The sequence below is a fragment of the Argiope bruennichi genome, chromosome 2 (genome assembly GCF_947563725.1).
Source record: "Argiope bruennichi chromosome 2, qqArgBrue1.1, whole genome shotgun sequence".
In the NCBI taxonomy this organism is placed as follows: Eukaryota; Metazoa; Arthropoda; class Arachnida; order Araneae; family Araneidae; genus Argiope; species Argiope bruennichi.
In genome coordinates this window covers 30,169,188-30,190,445 of record NC_079152.1, presented here as the reverse complement: position 1 = coordinate 30,190,445, position 21,258 = coordinate 30,169,188, and the positions used below count along the sequence as shown (strand labels likewise).

Sequence of the window (21,258 nt, the reverse complement as noted above, 5' to 3'; positions counted from 1 at the left end):
ATAATAAGAACTTAAAATCCTCTAGACAATGAAACTAAATGAATAAAAATTGTTTCTTTTTAAATGGATTACTTTATTATTTTTGACATAAACAATTATTAAGAATTTCTTTTCTTGAAATAAGGAAAATTTCTTTACCACAAGAAAAATATTTTTTCCATGATTTTATCCCATCTTGTAAACATTCGCGAGCTTCATATTTTGTATAGAGTAGTTAAAAAAAAAAGGAGGGGGAAAGGAAAGAAAAAAAATAGTTCAAGTTGAAAAATTGCCAATAACTTTTTGAAATGATGGAGCCTACTTTAATAAAGACAAACCGCTAATGTACATTTAAGTCTATTATCTATTTCAGCAGGGTAGTCCATTAGCCCCCTCTCGTGGTTGACAGATTGATAATACACACCTCTGCCTGCTTGTCTTATGTGACGAAACTCTCTGTCATCAAGCGCTGCCTACTCACTGCTAACAAATAGAGGAAGTGGCTTTATCTAGACAAGGGCTTCGATTTTTTTTTTTTTTGTATGTGTGTCCATGATTTAAACAAATTTGCAGATACCTCAAACTGAATCCACATCTTGGCAACCATTTTCCTTTCATTTTTCTAGCTGTATAAGTATTAGCAATCAGCTTAAAATAAGTTATTTGTTGATTCATAAAGAGGTAGATGCATTATTACTTGGAATTTGATTTAAAAATCATATTTTGTACAGGATATAACAGTACAGCATTTTATTTATAATAACTTCAAAACTGGCTCTTTTCATCTTAAAAAGTAGGAACAACAAAATATGTTATTGCCTACTCAGTTGTAAATCTTCTCTCTAAAAACATTTGTAAATAATATATTTTAGCATAAAAACATTTTAAACTTATAAACAACATGGAAAAGTAAGAAACAACAAAAAAAATTCCCCTTTTCATTTATATTCTAATTTAAGAATTTACTAATTCGCTGAAAATACAACAAGATATAACAATTCCATAACTGACATTTTGATAAGAAATCAGTTTTGACGAAATTGCTCAATAAAAGGCTTCGTTATTATATTATTCTTTAGAAAATATAATTATTTAACATTGAATAGACTAAAATCTGCTACAGTCATTAACTATGTCTGAAATGTTTTATAATTGCTCAGAAATTTTACTGAAAGAGAAGCAAGAATTTCCAGTGATTAGATATTGCCATAAATTGATGACAAATTTTATCTCTTCTGTGAAACCTTTCCTTCCCATAAAAAAGCAAGTGAAATATTTATAACTTTACAGAAAAAGATTAGCGAAACTAAAACCACCTTTCAGAGCAGATTTCGCGAGAATTATTATTGTCAATGACAACTCAATTTGGCAGTATTAATTGCGTTGCGATAGTAAGTGATGCCATGGACATAATAGGACTTTTCGCTTGTAGGTGTCATTTATGACTTAACAAGTGCAAAATGAAGTTGGACTGTATCTATGCCCCCCCCCCCCATCGTCAATAAGCCCCTAGACAACATGACAAAAGCTTAGCCATATAATTGGGTCGTATTTCATAGTTCTAAATATAATACTAAAGCATCTACTAAAAGTACCATATTTTTTCCATATTTTTTGCGGAGAATTCAGATTTAAGCATCAGTTATCAGTTATTGATATTCTTTGTGATAGAACTTATTATTTAATATTATGAGACCTTCCCAATGATCCTGAGAAATAGTTATTGCTTCATTCATCTGTGATTGAATCACTAATAGTTTCAATTGTACTATCACTTTTATTTTCACTGAATGTAATCAATTCCTATTTGGTGAACATGTTCCAAAACCTTCGCAACGTCTCTGTCTGTTATGAACAACTCGCATATTTCTGGAGACAAAATTCTTTACCCAAAAGCATCTACACATCTATAAGCAATTGTAATCAGAAGTCTTTAAATTATCTTAATGTCTTATTGATTCATATTGCCATTTCTGTATCATTTTCATCAGGTATATTCTGTATGCGAATAAAATCATTGTCGCTTTATTCTTATATTTTAACTGATTGCTTTATCTCGATTTCAAACCTCAGTGTTGATTTATTTGAGTATGAGTTTATTCGACTGAAAATTTTTTTATTAGTTACGCAATTCAAAAGTTACAGTTTGACTGAATTTTACTCATAATTTCCTAATAATTCTAGCTTTTCTTTTACATTTTCATAATTTGTCTTCTTTTCTTCTTCAGCGTGCAACTGCAATCAACACGCGCGAAGATGTCGTTTCAACATGGAGCTTTATATACTATCTGGAGAGACGTCTGGTGGCGTATGTTTGAACTGTAGACATAACACAGCCGGTAGGCACTGCCACTACTGCAAAGAAGGCTACTACAGAGATGTGACTAAGCCTATAACGCACAGAAAAGCTTGCAAAGGTAAGTTCCATTCAATTCAGATGCACGCAGATTTCAGTCTGTGTTAGTTATTTTGCAGCTGATACAGGGCCGATTATCATTAATTCCCATTCTAAGTAATATTCCTATGATTTGCTAATTTTTTAATTTGATTGAAATCTGTAGATGCTCTTTGTAGATCATATGTGAATGTTCCTGGCATTCTGTCAATTTTTCCAAAATGCATGGAAGCACGATCTTTTAAAATCGATCAAATTGTTAGATGGATTCAATTTATTTATGTGAAAAATTATTTATAAGTTGTAGAAATGCACATAGTTCTCACTAATGTTACTTGATTGATTAAGTTTTAATTCTCGCGAAAAGTACGATTGCACAAATACAGCAGCGGCCAATGAAAACACCTCATTTGCATTTTTTACAAATCTGGTAATAGTTTGAATTTTATAATGTACTATTAAAAATAAGGTAATTTTGATCGATTTGTAATAAGAAACGTATGACTGTGCAATTACTTTTGTAATAGCATCAACCACTGTATAAAATATCGCAAAATGTAAGATAATATGTTTTCATTTTCTTCTTCTGCAAACCAAAAATGATTTTGAAACAAATTTACATATACAGCAACAAAATAGCATCTCAAAATACTTAGCTGTTAAAGTTTTATCTTCCTAGCAAACTTCACTTTTGCACTGGCAATAAAAAATCTCTGAGTTACCAGCCTATGAGTAGATTCATTGTAAAGGAAATCTGCCCCTAGGCGAGAACTTCCTAGATAAATCCAGCTCTCTGACACGTTTGTTTATATTGGAGGATTTTATTTTTTCTATTTTTATACGCTTTTATTATATATATATATATATATATAATATTTTCAAATTAATTAATTATTCCATAGTCGTACAGTTTTAATCTAGTGCTTATTTCGAGTAAAACGAGGCCATCTCGTTGTGAATTTTGTAGAAAAAAAATGCAATCTTTTTTAATAATAATTATAATAATGAATTATAAAGTGCATTAAACTCTAAAAATAAATAATTTTTCTAATCAAAAGTCTCGTAGTAAAAACAAAGTCGTAAATTGTGCGACTCTGAATACAGTACGGGGTTTAACCATTTCACGATTTTAAACAGTATACAAAACGAGACTCTTTCATTTAAAAAAACTAGTTAATTTTTTATTTTAATAACGTAGTGAAGATATACATATTTTTTATTAATTTATATAACTTATGACTACATGGGCAAAGTCAGCAAAGTTTTAAGCAACTTGTTTGTGAATTTGGAATTTGAATATAAATGGAAAAAAGAAAGAATCATTTATAAATGAAAATTAATTAAAAATATAGTGCTATTAATTTTTTTCGTAAATAAATGTGAAAGAAACATACTACATTTAGATCTATTTTAATATGATTTTTTTTTTTAATTTATTGTTCATTCATATTCGGGAAGATGCTTATGCCAAAAGGAATATTGCACTACGTAAAGTAGATGACAGTACCCCCCCCCCCTCCGTTGACAGCACTGTATGAACTCCATACAATAGATTGAAAAAACAAGTGAATGCTTAAGACTGAGATGTGATGTTTAGATATTAGCCATATAAGTGCATTTGACGTGTATACGCCAAATCTTCACTTTGGCTCTGTCGATATGCAATTCTTTATTTAATATAAAGGAAATCTTATTCGTTTTACAGTAATTTTTTTGCAAAGTTTACTATGAAATCACTTGTATTGTGTTCGACGTGTATATTCGTCATCGCTTATTTTAAAATGGGAGACTTGAGGGACTTTAAAAAATAAATTTTGCAATTGACTGGTTAAGTAAAATAAGTATTTACAAAACTTATTGACTGGCATTCTATTGCGAGAGAAAATTAATTTCCCTGATTTTATATGTATGTGAAATTTAGTCGTACTAATAATAAAGCTAAGTGTGTGTGTGTGCGTGTGTGTGTGTGTGTGTGCGCGCGCGCGCGCGTGCATGTGCGTGTGTGGGCGTGCGGGTATTGTCGCTCTATAGGCCAGATTGTTTGATCTGCAGCTATCAGATTTGGAACTTGCATATTTGGAAGTTGGAACTGTGCAGCTCGAAGCAATTTTTTTTATATTTTAATAAGAATTTCAATTTTAAAAAATTAGGTTGAATTTTGACGTTTTTTCACGATAATTGCCGAAAATATTATCACTTAAAAAGAAAATTTTACACCGTTACTAAATTTTAAAAAAATTTATCTTTTTTACGTTATCAATTTAATAGTCTGCAAAATTTTCCTGAATTTTGGCAATTTTTTTAAAAATATTTTTTTCCTAATTTCAAACAGTGGATTATATAGTTGTCTTGAAATTCAAACCGTTTTCATTACTTCATCCAATATTTATTTACGCGATTTTCTTTCATTGTTGGAAAAAAAAAAAAAAAAGGATTCTGCTATTTTTTTTATCCTGTAGTTTACAGGATGAATAAAAAAAGTGGTTACAATATCGTGAAAATCAAAAGAACCGGTACACAGTAAACAGAACTGAAATAAAACAATTAAAATAACACGGCTTTAATGTCTGACAATTTAGCGCAATCACGGGCATGAAATGTCTAAATATTTTAAATAACATTAAATATAATCAATATCACCAACCAGGCGTCAAAAACGACTAGCTTCAAATAAAATGATCATTTGACAAGCAGCAAAATAATTGTGACGGTATCATATAATTTACTTCTACGACTTATAGAATAAAGGAATAAGAAATCATACAATAGACATGATTTTGTCAAATAAAAGAAAAAATGCATTTCAAATCAAAATTGCTAAAACAGTCGAATATTTTTACAACAATTATTGGACGTTAAAATAATTGGCTTTGCAAGATTTAGTGGTATCTTAGGCATGATACCTTTTCGTCACCTCCATCATATCTGGCATTAAAAAAATGGCATAAACACTTTATTATTTTCTCTTCATGATGCATGCTAAACTGGCATTTGAGGCGTTTTTATCCTTTCCTTCTCTCCAGATCACTACACTTGTAATGATTTCAGAATTCATTATTTTAAGTCGGTTTTTAAAGTTATTTTTTTTATTATAAACGGAGTTTCCTAAAATTAGTTACAATATACAAAGTTAGATCTTAACAATCTATGATTAGATGGATTCCTGAGGGAACTTCTTTTCTCAACGTTCACTATCATTTTGTTTGCATTATTTTTTTATCATTTTTTGTAAATATTTGAATCATTACGGGGTTGGGATGGTGATTAACATTGTCAAACAGAACTATCGAAATCAAAAAGGGAAAGCTAAACTACTCTGAAAAAATAAAACTAACTTTTAAAATGTAGAGTTGAAAGTTTTTATCATCTCTTCCGGTGACCTAATAGTTTTTAATAAGTGCTGCATTATTTTCTTCCAAATTGCTAAGCAGTAAGAGGCAGCTGTGTTTTCTTGCTATTTGCATCTGACATATTTTAATAAATTTAAAAAAAATCATTTGTCTTTTCTTCGTATTCATACATTTTCTTTTTAACTCCTCCCAACTTTTTCTGTTCAGCTTTTCCTTCCTTCTTCTGTATGTTCAAATAATGAATAAATACTCATTCAATTCTATGTCATAACTCACAAAAGGTGAGAAAACATGTTTATCACCGTTAATAAACACATTTAGGATTTAAAGCTCCCCCTCGTATAGCAAAGAAATCACTCCGGTGCCTTTTGTCAAGGTGACGATATGAGAAGAAAAAAAAGTACCTCTTTACAACTCAATGGATAATAATGACCAATTCCTTCAATACCCTCTCTTTTCCATTGCTTTTCAAACTGAATACCAGTTTGGGGATCAACAAAATAGCGTGCAGTTATTACTGTCCCCTTGTGACTCGACAACACGCGCTTTTATCTGCCACAATGCAGCTACTTTGGGGCTCTTTTCATGCGAGTCTAGGTCCCAGGTTCACGCTCGGTTGCCTAATTAAGGGAGCAGGGTGGCTGCATTGTGGGCCAGACCGTGGGACATGGTAACATTAGGGAAAAGAGAGAAAAATCATAATAAATGAAATTTCGGGCCATAGACCACACAAAGACTGACGAATTCCTTTGACGAAACACCCGTTCGCTTTTTTATTTTTATGGGTTTCAGTGGGAAGCCATTGAAAAGACATTAATGCCATCCTTCATCCCTCGCCAAACCATCCTTTAGAATTCCCAGGCCTATTTGTTGCGTCTGCGAGGGAAAATAGGCGCGCTTCTTGTGGGGTTACACCGGGCCTGCATCGCGGATGGACTTGTTTTTGAGATATTTATCCACTTATTTTCAGTGCCTGTATCTTTTGAAAATAACTTTTTCGGATGTTTTTTATTATTGAAATAAATCGTTTTTATTAAAATAAAATTTAATAAAAGCTAAAAAAAGGGTAATCAAACTTCCTTTTATTAGAATGTTTCTGTAGACCCTATTTTTTCCTGTCTAACCTAAAAAGTCTGTCGATGAAGTTGAAATGGTTGCTGATGGGAAATTAAGAAACCTAAATTCATCCTCATTTTTTCAATTTTCTAGAATTGTTAGATTTTATTAAAGATTATTATTACCTTTTCCTTTTTCTTCGATTTTATTTTTTATATATATGAAGAAACTTTTAAACGATTCTTCAAACATATATTATAATTGCATGTTTTAAAAGAGAAATATTAATAAAAAAAAAAGTCTCATTTTAAAGTGGAGTTCAAAACTGAAATAGAATTTTAAGCTTTCCAGCAGTATTCATTATCTGATAAAAATAGTATAGTAGCACTAAAGTAAATAAACAGGAATTCTGTTTTTATTTTGATTTAATTTTCACACCTTGTAATTATATTAGCAGAAAAATTATAAATTTATTTTTATCATATCTTAGTTTTTCTCACACCAGTGCTCATTAGTGATTTGAATGAAAACTGACATTTTAACTTTCAAACGAATGTTAGGAATCTAGAAAATTAAATCAGGTTGCCATATCTCCTAAGACTGGATTCTGAAAGTATGAATTTTCTCAACTAACAAAATAGCAAAACAATTAAAATTTATTTTCTTAACTTTTTCCCCCTGGTTTTGAGTCTTATTCCAATCTATTTCTGAAGTGAAGAGTTATAATTAAATTTTAATGTAGATAAATCAAGTGAAATATTATTTTTCGCGTTCTGTATTAAAAAAATTATGGATGATTTCTGGTGCTCATTTCTTTTTTATTTCGTTATATGTCAGCTTGCGATTGCCATCCTGTGGGGTCATCGGGTCTGACCTGCAATCAGACAAATGGACAGTGTCCGTGCAAAGATGGAGTTACAGGAACTACTTGCAACCGATGTGCGAAAGGGTATTTTCAAAGCCGTTCCACAGTCGCTCCTTGTATCAGTAAGTGACCTGTAAAAATCAATACTATAGCAGTAAATCATATAGACTCTATTATATTTTAATTTGGTCCATTATTTATTCCATTTTCGAAGTTAAATTTACATTAAGCTATGTTGTATGAAGAGCTGCAGTTTACATGGCATAGATCTCGCATATCAGTGCCAAATTCAGTGTTTCAAAACAAAATGTTTTGTGTCATTTTTGATGCATATAATATATCTATTTGTATTTTGGAAAAGTGGAGTTTTAGGAGTATTTTTTTTTCTGTTTCATAATTTATAATTAAAATTCGCTTTTTAATACTTAAAAATGTAAATTTCTGACCAAAATCTACCGTTTTAGGAATATTTTAAATGAAATCTCGGAATACGTTCTCTAAAAATAAACAAATTAACGAATAAAAGCTTCCGAGTAAAAGGCTTGGGTTATAACTTTTTTGTATTATTAACATCCGTAAATAATATCGATCAACAAATATAATCACAGTATTTGGGCAAAGAAATTTCTAAAATGTTCATAAACAACCCATGTATTCGCTCAAAATCTTGGCAGTAAAATCCCCATTTGTTTGGCGAGACTGTACTGCCCAGATCGCATAGTATCATTCCACTTTGAGAGCTTTCTGTAACATAATTCATCAAGCTTAGTATTTGCCTCTCTCTATGAATCCATATGAAGGAAGTTTTGTGTACCTGATCTTCTACAGTGTGATATCTTTTACATGCTATTTATATGCAATGGCACTTCACCTTATACTGATACATGTATGAAAGATTTACTAAAGCAACTTTTTTTTCAAAAGTCATGTTAGCAGTTTCACGTTCCACGGCCAACTCGGTTACCAGACTTTAGCCCATGTGACTTTAGCCTTTAAAATATTATAAGCATCTTTTTTTTTTGTGTGTGTGACATATTAGAAACTTATCAGAGTTGAAAGATAATTTCTCTCTCTTTCTACACACACGCACACACATGCAAGCAAAATTTTTTAGTAGATTCGTAGCCGAGAAGAGAGATTTCACACTTTTGAATTTTTAAGTTTGATTTATTCCATCATGGGATGAATAATTTATGTACAAGAATAAGTGGTAAGAAATATATCAGTTCACATCGCGACACAAGAGCGAAAGAGACAGAAATTTTTACTTTTGATCATTTTACTATAAGATTTTGGTATGGGTTTCTTTTCCACGTGACGATTTAGGTAAGGGAATTTAGGTATCTTTAAAAGAATTTGCTAAGCATAAATGGATTTTTATCCCTTATATATATATATATATATATATATATATATATATATATATATATATATATATATATATATATATATATATATAAGATATCAGCGAGCAATCTAAGGAGATTTTTTTTGGCGATTAATCAACCGAAACATCAAACATTTATTTTGGAATTTTTCCCACCTACTGATTGATATAATTGTAGACAGAAAATCAGCAGCGAAATTTCATTGATTTAAATCATTAATTTTTGAATTATCACACTTAAATGCATGCGAAAATATAGATAAACTGACAATCTGTATGCAAACGTAACACATATTTAATAGAGAATATGTGAGAAAGTTTTGGAAATCTCACTCTCGCTAGCTTTGTTCAAAATAGCTGATGTCTTTCTGGATGTGCAAAATATACATAAGATTTCCGTTATAAAAATATATCCTGTCCCATAAGGAATTACTGTGTAGGATTTCACAACTGTTACTCACTGGATGACCACTTTTATCATGATTGAATGGTTAGTTCCTAAGCAGAGTGAGATAGAGTACGGGTACCTTCCTTATAGGTATTATATTGATAAGCATGCAATTAGAGAATGCTTTAAATGGCGGGAAAAATTATATTTTATATTTGGGGAATCAACAAATAAACTTGCAAAAAAATTACGAAGTTAAATTTTTTATGCAGTCTCTCATACAATTAATGAGAAATAAATAAGTAAGGAATTAGATAATTTAAAATTATATTTATTAACTTAGTGGCACTGACAGCCCATGCGAGCCAAGGCCTACAGTGCCCAAAACTGCTTTCTGGACGAGTGCCCTGGGGTGCAAAACATATGTCCCGGTTAGGTGGTCAGTCTAACGCGGAATCTCCAGTGTTTAGTTTCCAAACATGCTTGGTCTTCAGTTCAGCAAACCACTGAAGAAATGAAAGGCTGAGTTAACGTTGCTCAGCCTCAGTATCGAACCTAAGACTTGTGCGTTGGGAGTGCGAAGCGCTACCAACTTCAATAACTTGATCAATCTTTGTCTTTGGAATGTGGAACTTTTTTTTTAATAAAAAATATTGCGTGTCTAGGTTACTTTGCTGAAGGTGATTGATAGGGTTTGGATCCTATAAAAATTTAGACTTTGTAATATTTTTCTTCAACAGAACATTTATAGTTTCAAACAACACAAAGTATAATTTATTTATTTCATTTAAAGCATTTTCCCCCTATTTGGAAATATGTGCCTATCATTTAAGGTTTAGAAATTAGCTGTTGGACCACTATTAAAGTGAACACACTGTATGTTTCTAACTGTAAAAAATGGTAGTTTAATGCTTTGTTTATTTACTTTCCCCTATCTTTATGAGAGAGAGATTTATAACTTAATTGCTGTGACTCAATAAAACACGCGCCAATGCGTGACATTTGTCAATGGTTCACTTACTCCTTTCTTTTTAAATGGTGGGAGCCATGACAGAAGCACGTGATTTTTCACGCAACAGAAATGCAGTGGAAGTTAGCTACTACTACGTAGTGTACGAAATAAGATTATGTTATCGATTTTTGTAATAAAGTAATCAATATTTGATGCACTGGTGTGTAGTGCTTACATTTGAAATTCTACTATTCATGCTACGAAACACATGGTTATGGGATTTTTGCATAATAATGGAAAAAATAATGTTTTCCTTCTTTGGTTCTTTAATATTATTCCCGAAGTGTGCATATTAAAGAATAGTTTTCCCGGGTTTCCCCCCCCCCTTATTTTGACGGTTTAGAAGGAAGAAAGAAATCAATATTCGCAATGCGTTATAAATGCTCATTGTCTTCAAAATCTATCATAAGTATTTAATAGTGAACAATTTTCTTTTCACCAGTATGAATGTATACATATATATATGCCCACTAAAGTCTGTAACGCTGGGAGGAGGTTTAAGAATATCCCTGCCGATGTAAAATAACAAATTCTGTTGTCTTTTAGCAACTCAGGCAAGTTCTTTTTTTATACATGGGAATACAGCTAAGCATGAATAAAAATGAGTCATGGGTTCGTAGACTTGACGTTTTATTTACATTTTTTATACTAAATTGGGACAAAGATGAATGAGCTGAAATCTGCATTTTTTTATTATTTTATATTATGCTGATGTATTATTTGTTCGCGTCACCGAACAGTTGGAAGTTAATTTTATTATTTTCTTTCTGCAATGAGTTAAAACTTTGTGTTTGACGAAGCATTTTTTTTCCTGGCAATGAATCACTGTTTATTCCAGCCCAATTTAAAAGTTTAGTTTCAGTTTTAGAGGTCCTGAACATTATGGATATAAAAGATCCCGCTGCAAGGAGATAAGACTTTTAATGTTGTTATATATTTGCATCTAAAGAATACTAAAAATAATAATTTTTTTAAATTTCTTAAGAGTTTTGCAAATATGCATGAGATTTTCTGCTGCAATTTTAGTTAGTTAATTCATGACCACCATATCCGAGGCATTGCTAAGAGGATAATAATACCATGTCTAGACGGATAAATCTTTTAATATTCAAAGATTTTTTTAAAAGCACATCTCGCTTTATAGAAAGGCGTGCATGAATAAGTAATGAGGATTTACCTTTGAACTTCTTCACTTTGTGAAGGAAAAGTTATTTCTCGTAAGCTTTCCAGTTAACATAAGCAATATGAAGTGAGAAAATAATCCTAGATGAAAGTCTTTTGAACAAACGTAAGCATCTGAATGACAGAGAAGGATATTCTCACTGTATTATGGCGCGTGTTCTAAGTTTATATAATAATCGTTTCATTTGGCCATTCCAATAATTCAACTAATCGAAAAGCTAGAAATATTTTATCCAAATTGTTCTATTTTCATACTTCGCTTTTCTAAGTCCATAAAATATACTAAAAGATTTTTTTTTTTTTTTTTTTTTTTTTTTTACTAAAATGAAATGTTTTGCCTTTAATTAATTTAAATAATTAGCCGTTTTAAGTTAGAAAATGACTTGCAATGAGATTTGAAATAATTTTAATAATACTTACAGAATTTTCCTTCCATGGTTAGCATTTAATTTAAATTAAACAGTAATCATTTGAATTTTATTGTAATTTTCATTATAAGTCTCTTGATATTTCATTGAAAAATGTAAATACAGTACATTTCCGAGTATCCGGTTCACGACTATCCGGCTTCCGTATTATCTGGCCTAATTTTCTTATCGTAATTAAAGGTAGAAACTAAAAAGGCAAGAAGTTACATTGACAACGTTGCCAAGAAATTAGAAACGATCATCCTATGTGTCATATGCAAAATACAAATTGAAGAGAGAAATTGATAAGAGAAGCGTTCTATTCATTATTCATTGTTTTGTCAGTGTGTAACGGACCTCACTTTTTGCCGCTGTTCCTGATTATAACTGCACAGTACGTACAGTATTCGTAAATTGTTCTTAGGATGTGCTTGATGTTTTTTTTTTAAGTGTACCACAGTAAAGGGGTGAAAAACGAAAAAAGTTGGATTGACTACGGATTATAAATTACACGCCATACAACGACTAGACTCTGGTGGTAAAAATATATAGCTTCGAAGTTGTGAGTTATATAAACATATATAAGCTACAAATACAGAACCTTCTATTTCAACTCGACACGTTACTGGCAACTGCTTCTGTGATTCACCGAGCGGCGTTCACATTCTACGTGGCTTGAAATAAATGGAGGGCTTAGTATTCAATAAGAAGTGAGAAAATTTATTTATTAAAACAGTGAATTTTGGTATAAAAACTTCATCTTCTGGTATTGGTGAGCAAAGAAATGAGCGCATAGAACTCCGTCCTATCCGGCTTTTTTGTTATTCGCCACATTAGTTCGGATATTCGGGAATGTACTGTATATTAATTCTCAAGCTTTTTATATATCATCTATGTTTCACTTTGTTTAATGAATACAATTATAGAGTATTTATCCATCTATATAAATTATGATTTTATTTAAATATCGCTTATTAAAACTTAATGCAGTTGATAAAATAATATTACTACATATTGCATGAAACAATTTATGGTATGAGTCACACATGAAATCTTCATTTCATAGAGTTTTCACTTTGAAAATTGTTCCAAACTATGAAATAAAATACTCAAAAATGTGCAAAATTTCAAAATAAATAAATAAATAAAAACCGGTTATGTCAGTATCTTACAATACCTTCTGAAATAAATGAATAAATTAATTTGAGGTTTGAAGAAAACTCAAGATATTATTCATTAAAAATACATCATTTAATTAAAATTTTCCTTCATGAATTTCTAAAAATTACAATATTTAATATATGTTCATTAAATTTCATATTAATTAGTTTATAATTAATAACTTGAACTGCTGTTCATAAATTATGAAATGTGTATTTTCTAAATGATTTCTGAAATTTTATGAATTTAAATTATTATTTGGGAAATTAAATGTTTTTTTTTTTACAATAGTCACTAAATATATTTTTGTGTGCTAGTTTCTATTTCATTTAAAACACCTTCTATTTCATTATGTATTTCAGCTTAATAAACGTATTTTCTTTTGTTTCTTTCAGAAGTTTTCAAAACAGACAAGTCTAAACACGATACTAAAACTGGTAGGTCCAATTTTTAATAAACAGTAAATTATATACTAAAGACATTAAATTCAGTTATTTTCTTCTCATTGTTATTACTTTTTTCATTCTCTTTTCAGATAAATGTGGGAAATGCCCGGCAAGAAGAAAAAGACTGAATTTAAAAAAATACTGCAAACGAGATTATGGTGAGCACATTATGAAAAGCGTATTTAATTACAAGTTTTTTTGAATGAAACAAAAGCTTTGGTTTTATAAGCCATTTGAAATTCTAATATAACTATTCATAAAATAATTTCTTTTATTTTGTCCCTATAAATAAATTAAGATTTGTGAAGAATAAAAAATAAAAATGGGAAAATTATTAACATTTTCCTCGAAAAACAGGAAGAATGCGTTTTTGGAAATTATCATGTATAATATTTTTAAATTGAAATTTTCAGTATAGTTTACTTTAACTGGAATAAATCTGCAATCCATTTTGTTAATCAATGTCTAAGATAATTAATTAATTAAAAATTTATTGAAATTGCGACTTTTTGATGTGTTATTGATTACATAAGAACTAAAATGTTAATTCTGTATCTGATATTCATAAATTGGTTTTATACAATTACATTAATTAAGGTTAATTTTACAAACACATGTACTCATATTGTATTAACGCATGTGTGTGTGTGGGGTACCAATACACACATGTTAGTACAATATTGAGTAATTTTTCTCATTTTGAACACATATGTATGAACAATATGCGATAATAATTATTGATATAAAATTAATTGAAATGAATTAAATTTTTTTTTAAATTATGTAATATTTTTGCAGTGTTATTAATGTAAGTATCTTTTTGGGGATGCTATGACTTTCTAGAGAAAGAGAGAACTGTAATAAATGATAGGGAAATTTTTAATTTGGGAGAGACTATTTTGTGGTATTTATCATAATTTTTACCATAATAATTATAATTATTATGATAAATAATTATTAAAATCATATCATTTATTATGAAAAGGGTATTATCATAATTATAGTGAAGAAGATTTGATATTGGATTGCTTGATTAAAATGATTTATAATCCCTCCGGCACAAAAGAGTTTCCTTGGAAGTTTCTTAACAAATTCTTTAGTATTTTGAATTTTAAGACAAATGGGAATAATACTGTTTTTGATATGCCATGAGGCGTCTGTCAGCATTCTGAATATTTCATTCTGTAGCGTTTGTGTTTTTTTCTGTACATTTTAGCAGCAAATTCCCTGATATCAGAGGCATAAATTAAAATGAGAGGAAGAGCTTTGTTATAGAAGCACAGAGGAGAATTTCAATAATTTAATTGGGTGATACGAACTTTATTCCGGTGCTTTTAGATAAAATATTTCATGTGTTTCTTGAAAGTGAATTTATTATTAAATAACAGTCTCAGGTGCATGACATCATTGGTGAGGGTTTTATCAAAAATAGTAGATTCTTCGTGGTCCAATATCTTTTTCTAGAAAGGATGACATGGATTTTAAAATATGATGATTCATATTAATCAAATTTCGAGGTCACTATTTAAGTTTCCAGTTTTAGCAAATCCAGTTAAATAGGGGAAAAAAAAAAAAAAGGATTGAACTTATTACCCCATTCTCACAATTTCAAACGGCCAAATTCTCTTTTTTTGAAATTGTCAAACACTGAAGAAGTAAAAGATTTGTTTATTTCATCAGACTGGAAATTTTAAAAGTCATATCTTCCCTTTGAGAATCGTAAGAAATCACTTTGTCCGTTTAATAATACCTGAATTTTCAGAATAAATTCCATTAACCTTTAACTGTCATGCAAGAACTTCACTTGTATTTCGAATATTTTCTAAATAATAAGATGAAACTAAATATTTTAGAAACTTTATAATTTGAAGTAAAGAAAGTGGAATCCATTAATATATCAAGTGCTCCATAAATTCTTAGTCGAATCAATATATTAGAACATTCTCATCTAAACACATAATTCATAAAACTACATTTCCTAATTAGAGAAAATTACACAGCTAAAGGCTTCTTACTTCGATTACTGTATTTTATTTTCTAGATTCTAAAAATTCATTATGTTTGGCAGAAATGAACAATATTAACTTCCCTTCTCAATAAAAGATCCTAAATTTCACATCAGTTGGATTCAATGTTTGTATCAAAGAGAAATACGATGTTCAAAATTTTACGGCAATCGTTCAGTATTTGTACAAGTCTATATTTCAGTATTATATTATTTGCATACTTATATACCATCTATTTGTTTATTCCTTTGAAATAGTTAAGAATTTCCAATAAATCAGAGAATTGTTAGATTTAGATCTTAATTAACGCATTAATTGCAGTAAATCAATAGATTTGTTCGTCGTTAGCACATTGTATTCATAATGAATGTCCTCATGCCGTAAAAGGCTTAATTTGCTCTAATTATTAAACCACAGGAATGTCACCTCCAAATCAGGAAGAAAATAAATACTTGGAAGAGGTATTAGAAATAATATTGAAAGATTTTAGCATGTGTTTATACGTGTTTGGTATTCAGTGGTTAAATCTCTTCCTTTTCCCAAGTTAAAAAAAAAGAAAGAAAGAAAAGTGGCGCCACATGAAGTCTGTTCATTGGCATTTATATAATAGTTTAACGAAAGTCATTTATTTTGTCTGAACTAATACAGTGGAACGTGGATAATTCCAACTTGAGGGGACCGTTATAAAAATTCGATTCATACAGAAATTGGAATTAAGAAAATTTTTGTCTGAACACAATTAAAGAAAACAATTATTTTAAAGTTAGAAATTAAAATTAAAATAGAAATAAGAATTAAGTAAAAATGGCTATAAGTAAATTTAATAAATAATTATAAAACTTAAAAAAATTTTAACATAATTTTTAAGAATAAATTACACGTAGCATTTTGAATATAACAATTGTAAGATAAAAATCAAAATAAATAGTATTTTCACATTAAGTAAGTAACAGGTTCAATATTTTTTTTAAAAGTAAGCATTTGAGTTACTTTTTCGTGAAAATTTATTATCAGGTAAATTAAAAAAGATATTGCACTCACAGTACATGAAATTTTTAGCTCATAAAAAAATTCCGAAAGAAAGGGTTTCTAGTTTTGACTTCGATTAAATAAAATCGAATTATAAACTATACTTTAACGTTATGTTAATAGAAAATTAAAGAAACGATTGAATAAAATTCCATTGAAAATAATTCGAAATGGTCAAGTTCACTTTTATCATTTTTGAAAAATAAAAAATGACACTTTTTGTATAAAAACTTGTGCACTGATCAGACCAGTGACATTCTACAAAATGCTAAAGATTAACATGATGCGTTATCATATACATGCCATTAAATTTGTTTTTCTATTAATAGTATTATTATTCTTTTTATATGTGTTATTTTCTCATTTATTGTTATGATAATCAATCTCCTTCTTTTGGCTTATCTGTAGCATTACCTTATCTTTTTTTTAAATATCGAATATACAATTTTTTCAATATGAATTTATATTGATACAAATTTTAACATATGCAAATTCTTAATTTTGAAATATATTTGGTGTTTCTATATAAACAATAATACATCTCTTTTTTTAAAAATAAATTCGATTCAACATCTGAAATGCTAAATGTGGTTTTTATATTAATTTAAGCAATTAAAAAATTCGCATCTCATATCTCATATTGATTTGTTATTGTTAAGGTAATGCTTATAATGCACTGTAATTAATTTCATCATGCTTTTGATTTACAGCCATTCAAGCCGATATAAACTCGCGAGAAACAGTTGGAGACTGGGTTCGATTTGGAATTCACGTGCGGCACGTTTTCAAAGCGGGCCCCATCAAACTCAGGACCGGGACTCAATCTCTCTGGATTTCACAGGCTGAAATTGCCTGCAGCTGTCCGAAACTCAGGCTGAAACATTCCTATCTGATATTAGGTAAGGAAATCGAATGACAAAATTTTAAATTCATTATCCTTTTCATTTGTTATTTTTTTGGTACAATATTTATCTTGTGCAATTTTTACAATTGTTTTTCTTATGCAATTTTAATACAATATCTTCTTTTGTATAAACTTCTTATGCAATTTTACTACAATATATTCTTTTGCATAGAATTTTATTGCAATTTTATTTCGTACAATATTTATTTATTATTTGCCATTTCCTTGTTTATTTTTTTCTCTTAATTTTTTTTACGAATGTATATATAATATCTTTTATTGATAATTAATTTTAATAAATTAATAAACACAGTTAGAAGTAAATATTATCTCTATTTAAAACTTAGTATAGAGCATTTAGTTCAGAACCTTTTGCTTTCCACGCATTGTACTAAGATTAGATATGTTGGGAAAAAATCGTATCGAGCAACATTTGCAAAATGATCAAAATGCACAGATTTCCAATTGCAGTTATTTTCAAGGGAAAAAAATGAAGACCGCTATTACCACCTTTCGTTAAAATTTAGTTTGCAATAAATTTATAGTGGAGCTTGGATGAGATTTGTAAATTAAGCTCAATAAATTTAAAATAATTGCTTATTTTTGTGCAAGTAATGACTATTTGAATACAATAATTAATAAAGTGAAACAATAATGCGTGTGCTACGAGAAAATAGCTATTAAAAATAACCAGCGCGAGTTGATATCCCAGAAATTATCTCTCTTATTCTGTGATAATTCTCGTCCCGCCACCTTTAAAAATATGGATCTTGGGCAAGGATGTGCTAGATGTGCACGTGTACTCAGATTTTTATTTTCAGTGTCCCGCACATGAGAATTATATGCTTTATAATAAAGAAAGCCGGTACTTGTGTATTATTAACCGAAATACCATTTGGCAAATAAAAATGACTGAAGAGCCCATTAGAGTGCGATCTTTGGCTATAATTCGCTGATATGCGGTTGTCAAACAAGGACTATAACACGGAATATGTATTTTGGACGTTGTTTTCTCCGACAATTGAAAGCAAAATTTGACTCAGAATTGCAGTTTTAGTCAAAGATTCAGATACCAATATTTTATATATACCAATTTTTTATATATTTAAAGATCAGATACCAATTTTTTATATATTTAAAGATCAGATACCAATTTTTTATATATTATTTTTTATAGATTTTAATTTTTTATATATTTTTTAATTCATTACGATTTTTTGTATATTTCGTATACGAAAATGTAATTAAGCAGAGTCAAATCTTCTGCGAATTTATAGTCGTAAATGCTACAAAATTAAAAGAAAAAAAAAAGACTATACTGTTGATTGCTGTATTGTACATATTTTGAAATCATGTTCTTTATTCTATTATAAACCATATCTAAAGAGCATAAAATCGAATATCAAACATTGATCTCTCGGATAATCATTATTTTTCGAGTTTATAATAATTATTTGCCTCGTTGAAAAACCATTTTCCCTCATTACAGGATTCTATTACAAATGACATAATCGTCTTCTTTTTTTTCATTTGACAATAAGGATTATAAGGATTCAAATTATATATTAAATAAATAAATTTTTTTAACATGCTGAGTGTGGCATTAGTAGTTTGATATATTGTCGAGCATAAAGCACCTGACTGAAAGTTTGATTGATTAGCTCCAGAGATTTATACCTCTTTCAAAACCACACGATAGCTGTCAGTAAGATGAGGAAAAAGGTGCTGAGTTGGTGGCATCACATTGATATATTTTGTACTATCGTTTACAAATAGTCAATTTTTTTTCAAATAAAGGATACGAGAACTTATTATAATAAAGCAAGTATTGAATGACAGACTAATTAACTACCTAAGCAAAAATCTCAGCTGCAAAAACACTAAAGCCAAAATGATGTCTTATTAGAATTTTATAAATATTATTTTTAATTAATAAGTAGCATTATTTTTATTAATTTTTAACTATTTGAAATGCTGACATAAAATGTAATGCATTGTACAAACAGGAGCTGTTTCTTTTCCTTATAAATCAGTTGACTGTTTGCGCTTTGTATTATATAGAATGAACAAATTTGATATAAGAAATATATATCATTTAAATTAACGAAGCACTAATGAAAAAAATCACCAAAAATGCATAATGAACTTTGGTAAATTTGTTAACATGTTTAATTATAGTTAGACTTAAATAAAAAATATATTTTACAAGGAGATAATTTTATCTTCTTATAGTGCCTTATGCACTCTTACAGGATAACTTACTGGCAAAACCAACTTTATATTTAGAGTTACCAAAGTTGGCACAAAAATACTTCGGATGCTTCAGTAATTTCCACCAAACTAATAATTACTTTAAAAAAAAATCAGATTTTTGATACGAATTTAAACTCTTAACTTCAGGTAGCTTTCCTGGCGCCATCTAGCGACTGTAAATTAATACTTCTTGTTACATTCCTGAGGAGGGGGAAAAATATTATTAATGTTTGTATATGTTAAGGTTAGACTTTATTTATAATTCAATTCAATCCGAAATATTCAACTGGTGTTCTCTATTTAAATCGTTAATTGCAATGTTATTTTCTTAATATAGATGCATCATTTAGCTTTTTGGAATTAATACTGAATTGAATAATAAATGAACTGCTTCCTTCTTTTTTTTATTTGCAGGAAATAACCAGGAAGGAAGAAAATACTCAGGTTTGCATGCCAGCAGAGACAGTACGGTTATCGAATGGAAAGATGATTGGCCATGGCGCATGCGCAGGTTCCAAAGACGGCAAAGAAACGGACGATGCAAAATGTCATGAACAATTCACTAACATTTGAAACCCTGAAATCATCTCCTATGATGCGTTTCTCTATTGAACATTTTTACATTTCTTGAAGAATGTCACTGCTTCATGTAACATCAGATAGAACTTTTACCATTTGATATTGCAGAACAACCACTTTTGTTGTAAATAGCGAAAAAGTACTTGTGGATGATAAATATAATTTGTAACCCATGTATAGTTGGTCTGAAGTATTTTTGGAATGAAACATTTCATTAGTAAGTGATCTGTAAAAGCATGTACTATATTATAGCTAGCATAGAGAACTTAATTGTCAATAAAAACTTGAAAAGTGTTGGAATTAGCAGAACATTGCAATATTTTTACAAGATTAAAAAAAAATGGATGTTTTTAAAAGCAAAATTAATTTTCACTTGATATATAGAAAATCAATTAGTAAATAATAACAATATTAATGTTATTGGGAATTTAAAATGGTAGATTAGGCATAACTTTTCAGCAATTTAACAATTCTAAACAAAAAACCATTACATATTGTCTGAAATCAAGAGATTTCATACCTGTAATCTGATAGGTGTCCAACTATTCTTTTTCTTTTTTTCTCATTCTGTATAATGATTTTACGATAATTTTCTGCTTATTTGATAATTTATTTATTTGCAGAAAGCTTTTACTTGTGTGTGAACTGCAAATTGCAGGAATATGTTCATCTAAATAATAAATTCAAAATTTTTTCAAGTTATTTTTTTTTTTTTTTTTTTTTTTTTTTTGTATATTCTAAAAATGTGACTTAGATTCAGGTCAGAGTTATAAATGTATATTTATAAAAGTTTTTGTTTCTTTATAGCTTCTAGTGCGTGTTTTTAGTTTTTTTAAAAAAATGTTTGCATGTATCTAGA

At 29.2% G+C, this 21,258-nt stretch overlaps 1 protein-coding gene across 2 annotated transcripts in view; it reads left to right on the top strand.

Annotated features, from left to right (window-relative positions):
* The window catches only part of LOC129959495 (netrin-1-like), a 128,104-nt gene extending 107,048 nt beyond the window's left edge, over positions 1-21,056 (top strand). The window contains exons 2-7 of one of the 2 annotated variants that reach the window (XM_056072359.1): positions 2,208-2,396; positions 7,618-7,767; positions 13,581-13,619; positions 13,718-13,786; positions 17,374-17,562; positions 20,235-21,056. In XM_056072359.1, coding sequence (XP_055928334.1) covers positions 2,208-2,396; positions 7,618-7,767; positions 13,581-13,619; positions 13,718-13,786; positions 17,374-17,562; positions 20,235-20,374 — 776 coding nt within the window. In that variant the 3' untranslated portion in view covers positions 20,375-21,056. Of the gene's footprint in view, positions 1-2,207; positions 2,397-7,617; positions 7,768-13,577; positions 13,620-13,717; positions 13,787-17,373; positions 17,563-20,234 lie in introns of both variants that reach the window. The other variant, XM_056072350.1, reaches the window with a different exon arrangement.
* The last annotated feature ends 202 nt before the right edge of the window (positions 21,057-21,258 follow it).